Source organism: Berghia stephanieae, chromosome 6, assembly GCF_034508935.2.
Source record: "Berghia stephanieae isolate SIO BIC M18660-M18661 chromosome 6, UCSD_Bste_1.3, whole genome shotgun sequence".
Classification (NCBI taxonomy): Eukaryota; Metazoa; Mollusca; class Gastropoda; order Nudibranchia; family Aeolidiidae; genus Berghia; species Berghia stephanieae.
The window spans coordinates 11,350,788-11,373,837 of record NC_088365.1 but is presented as its reverse complement, the minus strand read 5'-3'; the positions used below and the strand labels follow the sequence as shown (position 1 = coordinate 11,373,837).

Below are 23,050 nucleotides of genomic sequence, written 5' to 3'. Positions count from 1 at the left end.
TCGTCACATTCGTTACGATGCAACCGACAATTTTCTCATTTTGATTTCTCTTGTACATCACAAAATTTAAAGAAATGCTTTGATTACAGCTATAAATACTAAACACTGTGTTGTAGACATCTTTTTGTTGAATAACATTCTGCATAGATAGTTCGAAGATGACGTCACTCAGGTCTTTGTTATTGTTTTTTGCCATCCGCGTTTATGAGTAATGCTCACTGAACTGTATTAACCTGACTATAAACGTTCATGGATACACACAGTTTTGTGTGTTGGTCCGTTATACTTCCGGATGGCAATGTTATGAGCTTCTTAGCCGAGCGCATACTATCTATAGAACGCACTTGTTACTTTTTTGTTTGATTAGGAAAGGTCAATTTTGTGTCGGGTGGGTGTGATTTTTCAAGGGAAATTCTAAAGATAGATGACAAGGAGAGAGTTGAGGTATTATTCTAGTTTTATGAACATTGCATTTAAAGAACTCATTAACTCACTCAACCCTAACACCGACTATATCCGTAGTTTACCCGGGTTACTTTTACCCCATGCCTATTTATTACATTTTTCTGAGACAAATTATAGACGCAGTATCAAAGCTAATGTTTTTCATTTTAACATGTTAATGGTAGTTGAATAAAACTATCTCTGCCCATACTAATTTTTAATACATTTTTTTCCAATTTTGAAAAGTAGCAAAAAATCTCTAGGATTGAGTGAGTTAATGTAGGCGCAGGTATCTCTCTCTGCGTGCGGGCTTGGGTGTGTGCGTGTATGAATATATTTGTATATTATATATTATGTTGAGTGAGTATGTCTGTGTGTGTGTGCGTGTGTGCGTATGTGTGTGTGTGTGTGTGTATGTGTATAGGTGTATGTTCCATCCAACAAGGTATGAACATGAGTGACTTTATAACCGTGACAATATTATTATGCAGGTTGAGTGAGTGGAGCATAGTGACGGTAATAAACGTTTTACACACGGGTATAAAACCATTGACACTGCCTGACTACTCGGGACAACCTGTTGCCCTCTTCTCTATAATCACCAAAATCTAACATTTCTCTGAACTATTAGACTATAAATAGTATGCGCTTCGCCAAGAAGCTCATAACATTGGCAACCGGAAGTATAACGGACCAACACACAAAACTGTGTGTATCCATGAACGTTTATAGTCAGGTTAATACAGTTCAGTGAGCATTACTCATAAACGCGGATGGCAAAAAACAATAACAAAGACCTGTTGACGTCATCTTCGAACTATCTATTCGTGCGCACTGTCGCACTCTTGAAAAAACACGTACTTAGGCCACCCGGGGTAACTTAGGCCACTTACTGAAAACAAGATTGCTTATTTTAAAAGATAAATTACATGTAGCTTTTATCTTGTAAATAATTAGAACCCAATAGATCTAATAAGCAATCATGAATTTAACTTTTTTTAAAGCAACCTTTTTTATTCTACTAAGTGGCCTAAGTAACCCGGATGGCCTAAGTAACCCCGGATGGCCTAAGTAACCCCGGATGGCCTAAGTAACCCGGATGGCCTAAGTAGCCCGGATGGCCTAAGTAACCGGATGGCCTAAGTAACCCGTATGACCGTTGACGGTAACCTAAAATTTTGGCTATAAAACTCATCCATCAAATATCGATCTAATAGTAAAATGACCCTTATCTTTATCAAAAACTCTCAAACCCGGGACTTCGTTAAGTTACGTGTTTTTTTCCATAGTACGGAAGGATAATTTATGATGTACAAATGAAAGAGATTATTGACTTTATCATAAATATAGAGAGTTTAACTCTCGCCTTACCAGCCATTTTCAGGATTTTCCCCAAAACTTCACACCCAACTAACACAAATATATATAATTTTTATCACTCAACAAACACAATAGCAGCGAGTTCTTGCGATAAATTATTTCTTTAGCAAGACATGCTCTACAACACATTGTCCATTTTCTTTAAATTTTATGATGTACAAGAGAAATTTGAGTAAGAAAACTGTTGGTTGTATCGAAACGAATGTGACGATTTTCCTGTAGTTGATAAGGAGAGGGTTAACGCATTTTCTATATCTAAAAAACACCAAGAATTTAACACAAAAATATTTTTTAAAAATAATTCTAAAAGCCAAAAGAGAGAAATGGAATAGGGTTATTAATCCTCAATGTATCACGGTCATTATATCATCCATACCTGATTTTATATTCTTAGCTTTTAACTCACTTAACCGTAACACCGACTATATCCATAGTTTACCCAGGTTACTTTTACCCCATGCTTATAAATTACATTTTTCTGAGACAAAGTATAGATATTTCGAAGATGACGTCACTCAGGCCTTTGTTATTGTTTTTGCCATCCGCGTTTGTGAGTTGTTCTCACTAAACAGTATTAACCAGACTATAAAAGTTCATGGTTACACAGAGTTTGTGTGTTGGTCCGTTATACTTCCGGATGGCAATGTTGTGAACTCCTTGGCCAAGCGCATTCTATCTATAGGCGTAGTATCAAAGTTATTGTTTTTAAAAATTATTTTTACATGTTAATGGTAGTTCAATATAATAAAACTATCTATGCAAATGTTCATTTTTAATACATTTTTCCAATTTTGAAAAGTAGCATCATCATCATCATCATCATCATCATCATCATCATCATCATCATCATCATCATCATCATCATCATCATCATCAACATTGTTATTATTACCACGATATCACCTTTAATTATATCTTTAATATCAATACCTTAACAATCGTCATTATATTGTACGAGCATTATATATTCTAGTTGTGTTTTATATGCAGATAATGACTGACATGAAGGCCACCACAGTCTTATTTCTGTATCAAAATTCATTGAATAATACTGATAGGTATTGATTGGTATACTGATATAAACGATTGGTAACGCAATATTTTTCTACAGATGAAGAGGTCAAGTCAAGTGCATTAAATACCGTTTTTACGATTTCAAATCAAATTTTTTTTCAGATGCGAACTTTTTCCGACCTTATTTCTTCATGTTTGTATCAATTTATACATATTGAATACCTCGGCTCTAGTAGTGTCGATATTTTGTAATATTTTATGGTGGTAATTTGTGTAAATATTATTACATCATCGTTGTCTGGAAGGTAACACAGTGGTCAGATGGTAGAGTGTCTTACGCACACACACAATCTGACCAGTTCGACACCGTATAACTACGTCCTTTTCAAAGGGTAGACAGCAAGTTCCAAGAGAACTCCATACAATAGTTGTTTTTTTTTTTTAAACAAAATGTTTTTATCGTAACATCTTGGTGGTAAGTATAATATTTATTACTCAGCTTTACTCTCTGTCTCCATTTTCTAAACCCATATCTACAATTTTTAAAAGGTTATGTTTTGATCATTTGTCATGTTTATTTGTTTTCTTGCACACACCGCCCAAGAAACGTTTCCCAATCCCACAACCCACCCCACCCCACCCTGTACCTCTTCTCTGAAATAAAAAATCAATCTCAATATGTGACCCATCGTTACAAAACGGTATTATGTCTGGGTGAACCAGATACTAAAAAGCCAAATTAAAGCTAGACTGGTCAAAAATGTGAATTGTTACTATTTAGCATTCTAAGATACGATATTCATTCTCTTCAATAAAACATACAAACTCATTGCAAGTCTTATATTTCTGGCAATAAATTCAATTTTCAGAAACTTATTCATTCCGACATAATAACGTTTTGAGACGAGGGGTCACATATGTTCTGCATAAAGAAACATCTACTTGTTCATATATAATTTATATATCAAGGCTTGGTTCAGCAATAAGTTTACACGTATAAAGTCGCATTTAGACGTTACGGCTGTGACACTTGTTTATTAAGGCTGCGCATTATAATAAACAAATGATAAAGATCTGAAAAAGTATATATGAATGAAACAGTGCTAGACAAAGCAGAGGGAAAAATACAAGAAAAAAAAAAGCATCCCAAAAAGTCAGTCGAAGGATCGAACCTCAGACCTTCTGATTATCGGTCAGACATGGTGTCCACCATTACACTTCACAAGTTCGGGTACCATGTTTCATACATGCATTTTCATATCTTTATCTTAAACCAGTGTCTGCTCTCTTATTTATTGTCCCCATTATAATAAACACAGAAGCAAATGTTAATAAGTTAACGTAAATTTTAACCGTAAGAGGTTTTTTTTTACATACTATATTATTATAATATCTAAAGTGTATTCTTCTGTCTTGTTTCATTTCTTTCTTTTTTTTTGATCAAGGAGATGAAACTGGTAAAAATTCATAAATGATCGCAAAGACTACAATTATTCATTAACTGTAAGACTCTTTCATTGAGAATCTTATTATATAAACGGAGAAGAATAGTGCTAAAATTAAATTTTCAAGGACAATAAAAACAAACAAACAAACAAAACAAAACAAAAACATACAACTGAACTCAAATAAACATTAAAAAGATCTGGACAGCGTTCTATTAAAGGCATTGTGGGCTGGATCTGGTCAACGTGAAATCATCTGATCTGAGCAAAGTCAACTGCTGTATCAATTCTACACGTTACGACAACACCTCATTTGAATATTCATTATTGGCAAATTATTCTACTTTTCGACACGGAGCACATTTAACTTATTAATAACACATCCCGTAACAATGTGGGATGGAGGTGACAGCAACGAGGTGGAAGAGAGAGGAGGGGAGCGGAAGACGGAGCAACAACAGAATAACCATAACGGTGTTGGTGAGGATGGTGGTGTTGATGGTGGTGACAGCCTGGATGGGGAAGGTGGAAAGGGTGGTGAGCGCACAGAGTCATCAGTTGAAAATAAGAGTGAGTCGTTGCATGAACGTGTGCTCGAGTTTTTTCGACCTGGAAGTCAAGAAGGGAAAACGTTTGACGATGATGTTGACGATATTGATGAGGTGAAAGATGCTGTAGACGGCGAGGATTGTGATGAAAATAGTGATGATAATGATGATGATGATAGTGATAATGATAATAAAAACGATGCTAGCTTGAGCCACTCTGGTGAAAGTGGTGTTGACGGGAACAATTCCAATGGTAGTGTTGACACTGAAAATTCCACGGATACAAACAGTGGTGATTCCGATGGAAGTGGGCGAGTAGATAGAACCCAAACTTCTCCCCCTGATTCTGAGAACGTAGATTTGATCAATCAGGAGTTGTCTGTTGATAGTACGGTTGACGAGAAATGTCTCACAATTTCGGATGATAGTGATAACAATTTCGAAAGAAAAGAAGTAGAAAACTATTTTGATGATCTTGGCACCAAGTACGTGAGAAAGGAAGAGAAAAAGGGAAGTATTATTTCTTTTGTTCACGAAGTCAAATCCTCCACTTCTTCTTGGACCGAAACTGATGGCGATGTTGTCGTCGATCACGATATTGACACTTCTTCCATAGACAGACAAGAAAAGTATTTACAAGTTGATGATTCTCCTCTACAAATTACAGACGACCTCTACAAAGATAAAGAAACAGTGAGCGTCTCAGAAATATTTGTTAAAGACGGACAAGAAAAATTAGAGGTTGTTCCTTCATTTCAGGAAAAATCCGAAGACTTAGGCAAGTATAAAAGTGACGCCGAGGACAACTTGAACATCTCAGCCAAAGACGGATTAGAAAATCTAGATTTTGTTCAGAAAAGCACTGAGGACCTTGATAAACATAAGGACAACGCTGTAAGTAGTCTGGAAATATCTGGCCAAAACAAATTTGAAGGTCTTGAAGTCGCTGATTCTTTCGAAAAACATACCGACCAGTTCGACACTTTTAAAGAAGAGGTCGAGACCAAGTTGGAAAGCACTGCCACAGACAGACTAGAACATTTACCAGCCGGTGATTCACTTCAAGAAAATACAAAAGACATCGACAACCTTACCGACAACGTTAAAAACAGTTTTTCAACAACTACAGAAGAAAGGTTCAATAATCTAGAACTTGTTGACTCGTTCCAAGAAAATAAAGAGGAAATTGACAAGTTTAAATTTGACGCAGAGACTAACGTACAAACCTCTGGCAAGGACAAACTAGAAAATCTTGAAGTTGATTATTCACTTCAAAGAGATACTGGCGGGATTGGCAATGCAATTGATAACGCCGAGAACAATCTAGAAATCCATGTCGAAGACAAGCTAGATAGCCAGACAGTTGTCGATTCTATTAAAGACGATCTTGGTGACAAAAAAGATTTTGGTCGCATTTTGGAAGTTGGAGACAAAGACATACAGGAAATTCGTGTAGCTGAGGATTCCCTGAAACATAAAGCCGGAAACATAGACAGAGTTAAAGAAGAGGTTGAAAGCAGCTTGGAAATATCTGCCAAAGATAGATCAGAAAGTCTAGAAAGTTCTCTTAAGGAATCATACAGAAGACCAAGCCCTCCTGTTGGTTATTTACCCGGCGAGAATACTGAAGAATCCAACCAACAAGACGATGAAGTCAACAAAAAGGATAACGAAATTATCAAAGATTCCGACTCAAATCAGAATTTAGTTGAAAGTCCTGAAATTCCAACCAGTCCCTCTGATTCCGTTCCGGAAATTAATGTCCAAGCACCTAGTGAAAATAAGAACATAAAGAACCTTGAGATTCAGATCGACCCACTCCCATCCTTTTCATACAACAACTTGCCTCCTGAGATCATTTCACCATCCGATTTTGACAGTGCTCTCCACTCTCCCAGCCTCCACTCTCCTAGCCCCAGCTGGAATTCCTTACAGTTTAACGACGACAGACACCTGGACGAAAACTATTCTCCTTCCTCTTCCCCTGCTACCGTACAACAATCTGCCACACTTCACGGCCGGTTTGCTGGAAGTTCTGAAGAAAAGATTATCAGCAGATCTGACAAATATGTGAAAGTTTACTCCGAACGTCCTGGAGGCTGGGAACTTTCTCCGCATACTCTTATCTACCCTCTTTCAGAGGATCAATGGAGACGTGAGGCCAGGCGCCGGAAATGGCATGGACAAACCACGACTCATGAGGATGACGTAGTATCTTTCGTCATCAAAGTTGACAGGAAATCATCTCAAACTGGAAGTCAGGACGATTTCAGTACCACGCTGCGACATAGGACCAAAGCCATTGCTGATAGATCTTTGCCATTTACGAAGAAGAGAGAGGCAAGCATTTCATTTGGATCTACACCCAACATCTACAACACCGACCTTATCACTGAGCTCAACATGGAAGGCGATAAAAAGAACCTCGTTGAAAGAAGTGAGTCCTTTGAAGAAACCAGTCCGCCCGCAAAGCTTCGCGATAATAACAAATTTGCTAAAAGCAAATCCTTAGACGTTAGCACTGTCACAAATAGAAACATTTCGGTTTTAAACAGTCCCAATTATAATATGGGAACTAGTGTTGACTCTCCCAAAGGAGTAGGTTCAGGGTCGAGTTCAGTTTTTGATAAACGTGAAACGTTTTCACAAAGTAGGCAAAGTAGAACCTCCATGTGGAGAGATCGGATTAATCCATTCGATGATGAACTTGTGATAGACGATGATATATTTCTCGAAGGAATTATCGATTTGGATGATGAAGAAATGAATAACGGTGACGATGAGTCAAAGGAGGATACTCACGATGCTGAAGTCGTTGATTCCGATTCTAGCGAAGGGAGTGCTCATGCCACACGGTTAAAGCGACTAAGTAGAAGTAGCCTGTCGGAACAGGAAGAGCAGATTAACATAAAGACACAATTTAAAGGCGTGTATTATAATATCGGCAGCACAGAGGACTTGTTACAAGATTTGGCTGCCGATGATGACAAAGAAGGGGATTTGGGGATTCCTGTGTCTCATAGATTTATTGCCACAAAACAATTTAGCTCTGAAGATGACTCCACAATTGTTGGGAGCAGTTATCTCTTCAGGAAAAATTCAGAAGAAATTAGTGATGATAGAGGTTGTGGCAGTACTAGTAGTCGTGTTGGTGATCAAAACAAGGATAAAGAAACAGAACCTGTGCCTTCGTCATCATCGGAATTAAATGTCTCGGTACCGCCAACGGTACCACTTCCATCATCTCAACCACCGCCTCCACCGCGAGTACCGCCTGTTTCCGCGTCAAAGGGTAAGTTGCTTAAGTACGAATCCCTAGACTTGGATATTGATGACTCGAACCCATTTTTTGATGACGTGTACACAGAATATAATCGCCGCGTTGAGAAAACGAGTAGCGTGGATGATAATGACAATGCAGATGCTGATAAATATGCAAAAAGTATTGGAAGTGATAATAGTAATAAAAGTATTGGTTGTAAAATCAGTGAGAGTGATTCTTGTTCTTATCAGAAGAAGAAAAGGAAAGAAAGCGTTGCTTTAAAGTTAGAAAATATCCCAGAAGCGATTGATGATAAAATAGAAACTTCTCCAAAGGAAATTTCAACCAATCCTTTTGAAATGGATGACGATGATGTTGAAGATGATCTGGATGTCGATGAAACTAATGATGATAATGCTAATTTGTCCGAAGCTCATCAAAAAATTGGAGTTTTAGTTGCAGATGGAAAATACACCGACTGTAAAACTCTTGACGCCGATGCTAATCGGGAAGAACTAGCCGAGAGCGCAAAATCAAAACAAGGTGAAATTTTAACCTCACTGCAAGTTGAATATTTTCGGCGCACATTTCCATTCTTCCATTTTCACTTGGCACTCAATAGGATCCTGGATTGGGCATCTTTCTCTTTAATTACGTATTAATTTTATTCTTTTTTTCTTTGCATGGTTGCATGAAAAAGTACCATCACGCAATTGGTAAGCAGATGCCAATTCATAACATTTTTAACGAACAAAAGTAAACAAACATTTTAGATAAGAAATTAATTTGCGAAGTACATTCCATCAACTCGGCTCTGAAAAAAATTTACTCCTTTGGGCATTTCAGTTAGTATTGACCTAGTATTACCAAAATTATATATGAAACAAATTACCATTAAAAATGTTATTTAGAACAAGAACAAGAAAAAAATATCGTTTAAAAAACATAGACACTTTCCATTTCTGAAAGTTTTGATTACAGTAATTTGAAAGTCAACACTAATAAAAAAAGGGGAAAAATGGATAAAAATGATCTTATTGACATACATGAAGTGCTAATGTTTAAGGATAAATATTACAGCTTTTGCTTACAGCTATAATCGTATCTCACAGTTTTGAATGAATACTATTATATAATCAAGCTACGTTTTATTCATTAACTGACTATCTATGCACACAGTACTATTATTATTATTATTATTATTATTATTATTATTATTATTATATTATTATTATTATTATTATTATCAACATTATTATTATTATTATTATTATTATTATTATTATTATTATTATTATTATTATTATTATTATTATTATTATTATTATTATTATTATTATTCTCTGGACTCTACCACTGCCTTGCTTTTTTTAAAAGCCAAAGTAAGAGTTGTCAGATTGTTGTATGAAATGCCATTATAATTTTGGTCACAAACAATCCTACCATAGTCATTAATTAATGAATTTCATGTCAAAACCTAAAGAAGTTAACTTTAATTTCATAGTTATATTTAAGGTATCTTAATTCTAATATTTCAAAATTTCAACAACAAAAAATCACGGTTTTGTTATCTCAACATGACAAATAAAAGCTTCTTTGCACATTATATAATGATAAAATCGTTCGTGGATTGGCACCTTCAATTAATACGGAATCTATTTGATCAACATCTGATGTACACCAGATCTGGCGGACAAAACAGCATATAATTGTAATTATCACAAAAACATGCGAGTATTGTCTGCAGCGTGTATCTATAGCCTGTTAGATCGGATGTGGTGAAAACGTTTTCACCTTTCTGACTTGCTAAAAATAAAACCAAAAAAAAATAAAAAAATTCAATGAAGTGTTTAGAGATAGTTCACCGTTTAGTCTCTTGAAGTGTAAATTTGTTGTGTTTTTTTTTAAAATTGATTATTCCATTTTTGAAAAACTTTCTTATTTTGTTTCGTTTTGTTATTATTTCAGATTTTTTTTTCTTATTTTATATATACCATACAACAGCTAATACGACATGCCGCCGGGGTTTCTATTTTTGGGTCATTTGTTTTTCATGGTTTATTTTGTATTTCAAATTTGTAAAGCAGATCTAGATAACAATTTTTCGCTTCAATGCAGCACGTTTTGCTTTCTCAGCACATTTGTTTATAAATTTATTGGCACTCGCACCTAACATTAAGAATGTCTTTACTCTATTAAAAAGACGAGTTAAAAATTTTTGGACAGAAAAGTCGACATTTCCAGTATCGATCGATTAAAATAATTCTCATCTTGTCAAAAAATCTCAAACCTGGGACTTATGAAGTCCCAGGTTTGAGGGTTTTCTTGACGGGACGAGGGTTAGTTTATTTGATGGATATTTGAAAGACGAGCTTTTTGTCCAAAATTTGAAATACGTGCTTTTTCCAGAGCAAATCAGAATAGATATTAAATCGAATCAATAGTTATCGATCTACAGATTATATTATCCGTGTGTATTTATTAATCCTGGATAACAATATCACTGATTTTGACAGTGATTTTCAGGGTGAATGTTATAATATATAGAAATTGACGATATTATGTCATTGTTTAGGTGCTAGTTTTGTTTTGTTTTAATGGAACTTATGACACTTTTAGGTCATAACAGCGCCGACATTCTCAATTATCTATTTCCCACTCCACCACCTATAATGTCATCAGCTTAGTTAAATCTACAATTTCCCTTACTTTTTATATAATTAATTTCTTTCTCTATTATCGCCTTTAAGACGTCATGTCTTGTCCTACATATCTCATGTTACTGTTGGCTTGGCATCTTCTGTAAAGCGCTTTGCGCACGTTTAATGAATCTTGCGTTACATAAATGCTCAAGTTTAAAAAATGACATCTTTCTCTCTGTCCGTCTCTCTTTCTCACTCTTTCTCTCTCTCTCTCTCTCTCTCTCTCTCTCTCTCTCTCTCTCTCTTTCTCTCTCTCATTCTCTCTCCTAATCTCTCTCCTAATCTCTCCCTCTCTCTCCCTCTCTCTCCCTCTTTCTCTCCGTCTTTCTCTCTCTTTCTCGCTCTTTCCCTCTCTCTTTCTCTCTCTCTCTCTCTCTCTCTCTCTCTCTCTATTTCTCCCCCCTCTCTCACCCTCTCTAATTATTATGTCTTATCGTTCAGCTGTCTTCATACCGAGGGGTAGATATTGTCAAGTTAATCCTTGGTGATTGCCAATAGTGATTTACATTACTATCTCTTTATGGAGAGAAAGATAAAGTGAGTAAATGTGACTCATATTTAAGGGAACAACACAAAACAAACAACGTTTCGGCCCTTAGCCTTCGCCAGAAGATCAGCAACAAAACACGAATATGTAAAGTTACAAAATATCACATTTTGTCAAATGTGGAGATAATGTAAATGTATGGAGAGGGTGTTGGGTGTGGATGCAAGAAGAGACGCAAGAGAAGGGAGGAGGGGATAAATGGGGATAGGGGAGAGAGATAGATAGATAGATAGATAGATAGAGAGAGAGAGAGAGAGAGAGAGGAAGAGAGAGAGAGAGAGAATGAGAGCGGATATGTATGTTTTGTATGTGTATGTGTGTGTGTGTGTTTCTGTTTGTGTGTGTGTTTGTGTGTGTGTGTGTGTGTGTGTGTAGTATCGGTTGCTGCTTCAAGTCCCAACATCAAAATTATTTCATGATCTCTCCGGCTGTGATATTCACCAGTACCGACTATAATAGCATTTGAAAGCAAATGACAGACGTATTCTGAAAAAAAAAAAACCATGCATTAAAATTTTGGCCAGAAAACTCGTCCTTCAAATATTGATCGTTTTAAATGACCTTCACCTTGTCAAAAAATCTCAAACTTAGGCTTCAAGAAGTCCCAGGTTTGAGAGATATTTTCACAAAATGAGGGTTATTTCAATCGATCGATATTAGAAGGAAGAGTTTTCTGGCTAAAATATTTTTCTGTTGTTTTATTTTCAGAGTACTACAGATAAAAGGCGTGTTACATCAACATTGCGTCATATAAGCTAAAATACGAGTAGGTTAACCCTCTCCTTACCACTCACAGCAAAATCGTCACATTTGTTACGACACAGTATACAATGTTTCTTATTCAGATGTATTTTTTTGTACATCACAAACTTTAAAGAATGATCTTTGTTTAATTAATAAGAACATAAAGTTGTTTTGTAGAGAGATTGTTTGAGTTAAAAAAAATGAATTTTTCTGCTTGGTAAGCCTGTCATTTTTGGGTAACTACTGAAAATGATCGGTAAGGAGAGAGAGATAAAGATGTGATCAACAACTCTAATTTAAAAATGGGGTCTATAGGGAATGAGATTAGCGGAGAGGTAGCGTCCCTTGATTGGACGTCACCCATAGTCTGTGACGTCACCGGCGGAAAAGTTATTAGAGAGAGAACGTCATGTTGGTTGAGCTCTACAATACAGTGTCAAGTTTTTTATGACTATAATAAACACATTTTCTTCAAAGTTTATGAGAAACAAGAATGATCAGATGAGAAAGTTGTTGGTTGTATCGTAACGAATGTGACGATTTTCCTGTAGTTTGTAAGGAGAGGGTTAATTCCATAAAAAAAAAAGAAAAAAAAAAAAAAAAAGAACCCGAATAATTAAATAAATGTTTACATAGATTATCATTTGAGATCCGAATGTACACAGTTGGAGACAGATGGTATTGGTTGTGATTTTTTTATTCGCAATGATAGCGTCGCCACAGGGTTCAACGGTCATAATATTAATTTTCATAGAAGTCCTTCCCTGTTATATGTTATAATATTATATTATTACTCGGTGTGAACGTATTGATCGTGAGAATGGGATGCAGTGGAGACAACTTCTATAAATGTTATGGCTGGCAAAACGACAACAAACCTTCATGGGGGGGGGGGGGGGGCAGCCCGAAAGGTACCGAGTTCGATATCACCCTCTGCTGCGCTGTGTGGCCTTGAGCAAGTCACCTCGTCCTAGCTCAATTTGCGGCGCTGCACTGCGGCTGATCATACCGAAACTCAAATGGGCGTGTAAACGTTCGTTGCCTGATTTATAGACTTAAGTGAGCACGAGACCTAGTATTGCTAACAGGATGTCTAAATATACTAACAAAGAGCTAAGTGGAGTCAACTTCGTTCTATCTATAGATAGAATGCGCTTGGCCAAGGAGTTCACAATATTGCCATCCGGAAGTATAACGGACCAACACACAAACTCTGTGTAACCATGAACTTTTATAGTCTGGCTAATACAGTTTAGTGAGAACAGCTCACAAACGCGGATGGCAAAAACAATAACAAAGGCCTGAGTGACGTCATCTGCATACTATCCATAGCAGGCAGAAATAGTATGTATTTTATTTAAAGACATACCATCAATACACAAATGCCATATTTACCTACTTGACATTGAACACCTACTTATGGAAGGACCCTAGTTCTATATCGTAATCATCGGGACCCCAAAATGATTCAAAAGCACAATGTAAATATTGATGAGTTTTGACATATTATTATTTTAGAACAAACAAAATTCTTTGTGCACTTTGACTACTCAGGGGTGTGTGTACATTTAGCGTCCAATGGGAGCGATCTATATTCATGTTTTCGTCCAACCGAGTCATCAATCACATGGTTTATCTATGTCCAACGATTGGATATTTCTTAACAAATATAAATACGCTGCTTTGTTTATGAAAGTTGTAAACATACAAGCTGAACAAACTGACCAATCGTGATGTGAGATATTTCAAAAGCTGTGAACACTTTTCACTATGTGGGTCACTTTGAGCACATTTTCAATGTGACCAATGACCTCGAGCACATGGAAAGGGAATACAGATCATGCCCATTAGCAAGCATGACAGCCTTGTCAACTGTATTGATTGCTATACTTTAATGAAAAGAAAATCGAAATGCAATTTTAATGTCCAATGCTTTCCGGAGGTTCATTTGTTACTCGTCTTCTATATTTTCTACTTAAGTAAATACATTCATAGAATCATTTATTTTCTTAGAAATAATTTTTAAAGGTTTTTTCTAACCCGATTGATTTTTACTACAATAGATTGTGGTTGATGACACGAAGTCTAAGTGTAAGGATTACAACTACTAACACCCACCACTCAAAGGACTTGGTTCTAATCCTATTAGCGATAGGATCATCCAAAAAGTTTTACATAATTTCTATAGCTCTAGAGATAAATGTGATGACTCATCGCTCAAATAGGTCACATAATACGGTGATGGGTCGCTATCGTGCGATCGCAGAATAAATCTTGAGTTGATGGTGTGGGAAACGAGATAGGTCTGTCTGGTTTGTGTTGTGTGTGTGTGTGTGTGTGTGTGTGTGTGTGTGTGTGTGTGTTGTGTTGTGTGTGTGTATGCTTGTGTGTGTGAATGGAAATGTTTCAGCCAGTAAGTAATTTGTAATTTAAGCGCTTAGAGTCGGGTGTCTCGGAGTTATAACGCTTTATAAGTTTTCAGCATTATTAAATCATATTCTCATGGTAGATAAACCTACCTGTTGATTGCTTTTTATATAGAAAAAAAGGGAATTAGCTGCACTTTGTGCGCTTATTCAACACAAAACACTTCTTTTCTTGTAACGTTAAATATTCAGTCTATTATTACTCAACGAATCTCGAAGTTTCCATTTGCCTCATAATATTCATAACAAAACGGTTATTCCGCCGTCATTTATTAAGGCTGGACGTGCAGAGAACTCACCCCCCCCCCTCTCACCCGACCCCCCCCCCCCTGTCAATCTGGGTTTGTGACGTATTTCCGTTTTGAGTTGAGTTCGTTGTTGGCTGAAGACAGGATTTTAATCCCGAAACATTCCGTGATTCAAGGCAATTTCAAGGCAATATTCTCTTCTTTCGAAGCCGTCTGCCCAATATTTTATAGTCTACAACCTTTTAACAGCTTAGAATTCGCATTTGAGTGCGATACTGTCCGGTATCGAAAATAGTCCAACTTGGCTCTAAAAACTTTAGTCGGTATGAAATCCAAAAGTTTATTTATATCTATCTCTCGGGATCGATAAGGTAGCTTTTGAATACATTACACGTAAAGCGACTGGCAATTCGACCAGCCAGTCGTCTAATTACATCATTAATTGGTTTATTTACGACATTTACTGATGAAACCAGATCGTTGTCTTAATATCAAATGACAACGACACTCGTGTCAACTTACCCTAAAACTTGACAAACTTCTCATTGCCAAAACATCACATCGCTGTCACCTATAAATCATAAAACTGTCCCTTATCACATTTCAAGACTCATATGGAGAGTCTATGTCTGTCTTATCACATTTCAAGACTCATATGGAGAGTCTATGTCTGTCTTATCACATTTCAAGACTCATATGGAGAGTCTATGTCTGTCTCCTGCGTCAGTTTGACGCACATCTGAACGGTTTGGAAGTTGACAGATGGTCTCGTGAACCGGCACATTGACAAAACAACGGTTAATAAAACACAATCGTCATTCTCTAAATAAATCCTATATATGCTGCTCCAGCCACTATGCAACTCAGATTATGTCCAGGACCTGTCAGACGGTTATCACTCTGCATTAGTGGGGTATGATGCGGTCGCCTGCTTGCACTTGTTAGTGGTAACGGTCCGGAGATTTCAGAATATCTAGTTGAATATTGCTGCATGACGCAGTTGCCATATTTCTACCCATTATGTCTGTTGGTATGTAGGGCAGAACGAAAGACCTCTATCTTCCTCTGTCCGTAGCCAACATCTTCGGGGAGCTCCATGTCTCCCCCAACTCTATCATCTCTACCTCCACTGTTCTCCTCGGGGCCTTCTTCTTTTCTTTCCTTGTGAAGTCCAGTGAAGGGCAATTTTGCTGTAGATCCTTCCTCCTTTCTCTTTACATGTCCTAACCTTCTCCACCTTCTTCTCATGATGACGTCCTTCGTGTCTTCCGTTCCACGGTGATCTAATATGACGCTGCTGCCTAGAGGTTCATAACTGTTCACGAATGTGGAAAAATTGGCGGAGATTTGGTAGATTGTCATACAATTTTAGTATGTTGCCAGCCAGTCTTGTGACTGGACAAAATAATAATAGTGTACATTTATATAGCGCCTGTATCTCATGAATTATAAGCTCAAGACACTTTACACACACACACACAAACACACACACATACACACACACACACACACACATATATATATATATATATATATATATATATATCATTATACGATTACCATAGCTATTAGATTTAGACGCATACATTTTCAATATTTAAAACGCTATCAAAATAGAAATACATGCAAATGTTATAAATGACATTTTTTTTTGAAAATCAATATTTAAAACATAGAAACATAACAACCGTCTGGTTGACGGGTTGATCTAATACAATTGCCACTCTGGACGCAAAAACTTTAGATATTTTGCGGCATTGTATAGATAGTTCGAAGATGACGTCACTCAGGCCTTTGTTATTGTTTTTGGCCATCCGCGTTTGTGAGTTGTTCTCACTAAACTGTATTAACCAGACTATAAAAGTTCATGGTTACACAGAGTTTGTGTGTTGGTCCGTTATTCTTCCGGATGGCAATGTTGTGAACTCCTTGGCCAAGCGCATTCTATCTATATTCGTGGTCTGACCGGAGCCATCGTTAATTTATAGCCTGACCTGACCAAAAAATGACGTCAAAATGCCAGTCTTTTGCCACAAAAGAAAACAAATCGTGAGATGTATTCAATAGTTCAACCAATGGAATAACTTGTTTCCATGAGCTCTACTAACGACAACTCAGTAGACGCTACACAAACCTAAACAATGACGTCAAACTGCCAGTCCTATAGGGTTCTAGTGTCTTTTTCCGACGCGGTTAACGTTGTTTACGGCCAGATACTCATTGTATACCTGAGTACAGTGAAAGAATGTGCGTAAAGAGCCTTTTCCGTGGTGTCAAAATGCGCCGGTCAGATCGGGACTCAAACCAAGGACATCCCTGTCCAGAGGCGAGTGTCCACAAGACTATGAAGCCGCATTGTTGTAATTTTAAACCCAATTATCTTCACCTTCTTCACTTCGACACACACCATATAGATAGAATGAAGTTGACGTCACTCGGGTCTTTGTTATTGTTTTTTGCCATCCTCGTTTATGAGTAATTATCATTAAACTCTATTAACCAGACTATAAAAGTTCATGGTTACACATAGTTTTGTGTGTTGGTCCGTTATACTTCCGGATGGCAATGTTGTGAGCTTCTTAGCCAAGCGCACACGATCTATTAACATGATGCATAACATAATTTACCTATGACCGTTAACCTCGTAGCTTTAAAACAAAATTACTGCTTTATTTTCTAGCTAGGTCGGCTGGGCGGGATGAGCAATAAATGACACATGTTTATTATCTTTGATATCATCCAGCAGCCTAACGCTCCAATCCACCAACCCAACCACCCACCCACCCACCCATCCAGCCCTGTAGGTCGATAATATGCTACAGCCTCGTCAGCCAGTATTGCTTTGCCTGATTGGGTTAAAGGTGGTCACAGCTTGGGATGAATCCTAAGTAAATGTCTCATCTTTTTAACCCTTTACACGCGGAGTTGGGTGTTAAATCGACATTTTTGTTTTGGTTGTTTTTTGTTGTTGTTTTTTTTTAAGAGCTTGATATAGAGCAATATCCACTGAATGTGCTCAAAGCGCTTTACAAGGGGTACCTGGTCAACAGCAACATTTAACATGTAGGACGGGACATGCCACTTGTTAGGCGATATTACAAAGGCCAGGTACTCCTTTTACACCTGAGTACGGTGAGAGAATGTGAGTAAAGAGCCTTTTCCAAGGACTCAACTATACGCCGAAAGTGAGTGTCATACCACAAGACCACATAGTCGCTGTTGTTGTTGTTGTTGTTGTTGTTGTTGTTGTTGTCGTTGTTCTTATCATTCTTATTATTGTAGATGTTCTCAATAAAGCATAACGATATAACTCAATGTTTATAGTTTTGACAATGTGTTTACTTTTAAGAATCTAAATCGCCCAAATATAATAGTGTTTTGAGGTGGTAGGACACAATTATGATTGGAAAGCAATTGAAGGGGTTATTTCTATAGATAGTATGCGCTTGGCTAAGAAGCTCACCACATTGCCATCCGGAAGTGTAACGGACCAACACACAAAACTATGTATAACCATGAACTTTTATAGCCTGGTTCATACAGTTTCGTGAGAATTACTCGTAAACGCGAATGGCAAAAAGCAACAACAAAGACCCCAGTGACGTCAACTTCATTCTATCAATACTAAAGATCTGAAAAATTGTGTGATTTAAGAAACTCTTCAAAATGTATCACTAAGTTCTACACTTTGCCTAAGTCTAGTTTGGCATCAAATCGGGACAGCAACGAAATGCCACGGAGCTTTTCATAAGTTTTTCCCCGGTAGCTCAACAATTAACCACTAGATTTTTGACCAATCAAAACATTGAATTAGTCACACACCTTTACATGTGCTCGGACAAACATACTTGGTTGTTTTAAACAATAATGTGAATGAAATCTCTCTCTGATCATTGTTATTGTTTTTATATTGCTGGGTGGCTAGTTATCACATGATTTTCTTGATCACGTTATAAACGTTTAAATTTACACATAGTTTTCTGATTTGGTTCTTCTAACCAAGCGGTAAAATAGTGGGTATTTTACTTAGACGCATATCACAGATAGCAAAACCTGTGTAGTTCGCTATGTTTACCAATCACTGGCATTGTTTACATTATGACGACTGTCCGAGAGGTGTGGTTATCTAGGTGTCTATTAAAAATTCTGCATCATTTAGTGACAGGGAAGAAATATCAACTGATTCCTCAATTTAACTGTTGAGATCACTGATATCATGACTATTGTCAGTCGTTTCTAAAAGAGGTCAAACTGAACTCGGGACCGGTATGGAACAAACCGTAGACATCGTAAAGTTATAGCCTGACACTGACCGTGGCCTTCGTAAAGTTATGGCCTGACACTGACCGTGGCCTTAGTAAAGTTATGGCCTGACACTGACCAAAAAATGACGTCAAAATGCCAGTCTTTTGCCACAAAAGAAAACAAATCGTGAGTTGTATTCAAAAGTTCAACCAATGAAATTACTTGTTACCTTGAGCTCTATTAACGACAACTCACTAGACGCAACACAAACCTAAAAAATGACGTCAAACCGCCAGTCCCAAAGGGTTCTTGTGCCAGGCTATAGATAGAATGCGCTTGGCCAAGGAGTTCACAACATTGCCATCCGGAAGTATAACTGACCAACACACAAACTCTGTGTAACCATGAACTTTTATAGTCTGGTTAATACAGTTTAGTGAGGACAACTCACAAACGCGGATGGCAAAAACAATAAAAAGGCCTGAGTGACGTCATCTTCGAACTATCTATAGATAGTTCGAAGTTGACGTCACTCGGGCCTTTGTTATTGTTTTTGCCATCCGCGTTTATGAGTAATTCTCACTAAACTGTATTAAACTGACCATAAACGATCATGGTTACACATAGTTTTGTGTGTTGTTTCGTTATACTTCCGGATGGCAACGTTATGAGCTTCTTAGCCAAGCGCATACTATCTATAGTATGATAACGATGGCTACGAACAAACCCTTCAGTGGAACTTTGCTGTTAAAGGATTAGGGATGAAGATGTTTGGGTATTCGTGGGTGGGTGGAGGCGGTGCAGGGGTTGGGATATTTTCTGACAATGTATTGATATATGGGAGGATATCTTTACAATAACGTTAGACACAGTTTCAGTTATGTTATATTTAGTATAGGAATTAGTGATGACTTGGTCGATATAATATAGGATTTTGATGAGGTCGTTGTGTTCGTGGTAACGATAGTGGTAGTGGTAGTGGTAGTGGTAGTGGTAGTGGTGTGGGTTCAGTGATGGTGATTGTGATGATGATGTGGTTGTTGTGGGAGTTTTGATTATTAGGGTCTTGATTTTTTTCTTTGCCAACAATACCAATGACCGCGATTCATTGGTGAAAGTTGATATGAAGTTGTGGTGATGATGATGAAGACAATGAAGACGACGACGACGTTGATGATGATGATGATGATGATGATAATGATGATGATGATGATGAAGACAATGACGACGACGATGATGATGATGATGATGATGATGATGATGATGATGATGGATGATGATGATGATGATGGTGATGATGATGATGATGATGATAATGATGATGATGGTGATGGTGATGATGGTGGTGGTGGTGGTGATGATGATGATGATGATGATGATGATGATGATGATGATGATGGTGATGATGATGATGACGATGACACGAAGATGATGATGATGATGATGGCGATGGTAGCTATACCATTATAGCTGATGTTCTATTTTTTTAAAAAAATCTTTAATTCTTTTTTTTTGTTAACGGAAATGTTATGATCTTAGATTTGTTTGTTTTTGACCCGATAGCTCAAATGATAGAGCACTCACCTCACACTTACAAAGAGACCGATATCAATTCCCGGTAGACTCGAGGTTTCAATTGGATTCAGTAGTCTGATGTCACGCCGCCCGGCAACGGCGGCCATCTTGGTTCTAAACAAAGAAAATCATTACTTTTTATTCTTCAAACTGGCTAGAACTTTTCATATGTCTTGTGAACAGAATGTGTAAAAGTCAAAACATGATCAAATTTATGTTGTTTTTTCCCCTCTGGATACGCTTTTATGCTCGCCGGAGAAATATTTCATACAGGCGTCCGCCTTTGTTCCGATAGTTTAGAGCCAGTGTTACTAAGTTACCATGCGTCATTAGGAAGGAAGTGACGTTACGACTGTTGAAGAGTATTGAACTCTCTGTCTCCCCAACATGGCTGATTTACTGGTTTCATTAGATCTGACAGGAAAAGCTGCGCAGTAGACTAACGTCCAATCCGTAAGGTAGCAAGCAATATCTGCTATGACTGTTATAAAACAGTCTCACTTATGAAATGTGTCTTAAAAGCACTTCACCTTGCCCAATCATAATGATTGTCATGATTTCATAATCGGTAGTTAGATTGTTCTGGAAATATAACGGCTTCAGTTAGATTGAATTTTTTTATGTTTCTTTATTTTAAATAAGGAAAAGGTCTTTACTTTTGGTAAAATCTAACATGTGTATGTCACACACATCCGTCACGTGATTTTGAGACATTTTGACAATGTCATGTAAAATGTCCTTTGAGCATTCTTGGGTTTGGAGTCACGTGACCTTAGAACTTGTATTGATATCATGGGTTATAAATGCTATTGTTATAGGGTTCAACAGTCGTGAAGTCACTTCCCTCGTAATGATGCATCGTAACTTAGTAACTGGTTCTATACTATCGGAGCAATGGCGGACGCCCATATGAAATACTTCTCCGACGAGCATAAAAGTGTATTCAGAGGAGAAAAACATTATAAATCTGATCATGTTTCGACTTTTATACATTCTGATCACATGACATGTGGAAAAGTTCTATCCAGCATGAAGAATAAAAGATACCGAGTTTCTTCGTATAGAACCAAGCTGCTGGTTGCTGGACGGACGTGACATCATAGTATTGAATCCTATTGCAGTTGGATTTTACTATTTTTGTTTTGGTTGTTGACTCATCTGAATTTAGTGTTGTTGCTGTTGTTATACTCTTGCTATTTGCTCACTGCTGTTACAGTCTTAAATATATAGATACATTTTCCCCCAAAACTATCAAGAAAAAATAGAGAAAAAATATATTGATATAAAGAAATCCGTTTTTATTTTCGAGGTTGGTAGTAGCAGATGATTCAACGTTGGTTTTTATTTTTATTTTTCATTGTTACTCCTCTCTATAAAATATCATCTTCTTCTGTTACTGTTGCTGTAACTGCCTGCTTTGACAAATGTTATTTTCATATGTATGTTTTTTTATTTGGTTACGTTGGTGAGGTTATTCTTGTAGATGCTGTTGTTGATGTTTATTCTATTGTTATTTACTTGCTGTTGTTCATTGTTATTCATGTTGCTCGGCTTATAAGTTGTATTTTCTGATTTTTTCTGTTGCAACAATGTGTTGTTATGGTTGTTTTTAATGTTGTTGTTTGTTGTTGTTATTATCATTATTCCTTGTCACGTCGTATTGTTGTCCTTGTAAATGCGACTGTTGTTGTGTGTAGATCATATCTTCATTATGTTAGCTTTACCTTTTATCTTCTTCACGTTGAAGAAGTATGATTTGTGATCGTCCGTGATTATATTATATTAAGGGGCTTTATAATCATACAATGTGCGGCTATGTGGTCTAGTGGTATGACATTCGCTATCGGATCGGAAGGTCCTGGGTTCGAGCCTCGTGCTCGGCGCACAGTTGAGTCCTTGGAAAAAGCTCTTTACTCACATTCTATCACCGTACTCAGGTATAAAATGAGTACCTGGCCGTTAACAGCGTTGTCTTTGTCCGAAAAATTGTAATATCGCCTAACAGGCGTCATGCCCCGTCCTACATGTTAAATGTTGCTGTTGACCAGGGACGTCTTGTAAAGCGCTTTGAGCACATTTAGTAGATATTGCGGTATATAAAGCTCAATTTTTTAAAAATACAATGGTCTCTTTATTAGAGTTATTAATCTGTTTCATTTAAACCGCAAAATCATTAACATATTGTGGAAGCTGATGATTAATTAATTAATTTGTAGTGCCCCGAAACAGAAATGCCTCGGTACATCTTATGCCTCACGGAAACATTCACCCCCTCCGTCCCCTCTTTCAGCCAAAACTTCTTCCTTGAATCCAATAAGGTCAAAGTTGGATTTGATTTTTTTACTATATATATATATGACACCATATCTTATCGCTTTCTCCAAGAGATTCGTTTGTTCTTGGAATTTGACGGCACTTGCAAAGTGTAACACTATAATATCATATCAGAACGTATAGCTTCACCAACTTT

General features: G+C 37.1%; 1 protein-coding gene across 2 annotated transcripts in view; it reads left to right on the top strand.

Annotated features, from left to right (window-relative positions):
- Positions 1 to 23,050, top strand: part of LOC144974479 (uncharacterized) — a 41,237-nt gene that overhangs the window by 10,352 nt on the left and 7,835 nt on the right. The window contains exons 2-3 of one of the 2 annotated variants that reach the window (XM_078917378.1): positions 3,144 to 3,313; positions 4,284 to 8,636. In XM_078917378.1, the coding sequence (XP_078773504.1) occupies positions 4,676 to 8,636 (3,961 nt within the window). In that variant the 5' untranslated portion in view covers positions 3,144 to 3,313; positions 4,284 to 4,675. The remainder of the gene's footprint in view (positions 1 to 3,143; positions 3,314 to 4,283; positions 8,637 to 23,050) is intronic. The other variant, XM_078917379.1, reaches the window with a different exon arrangement.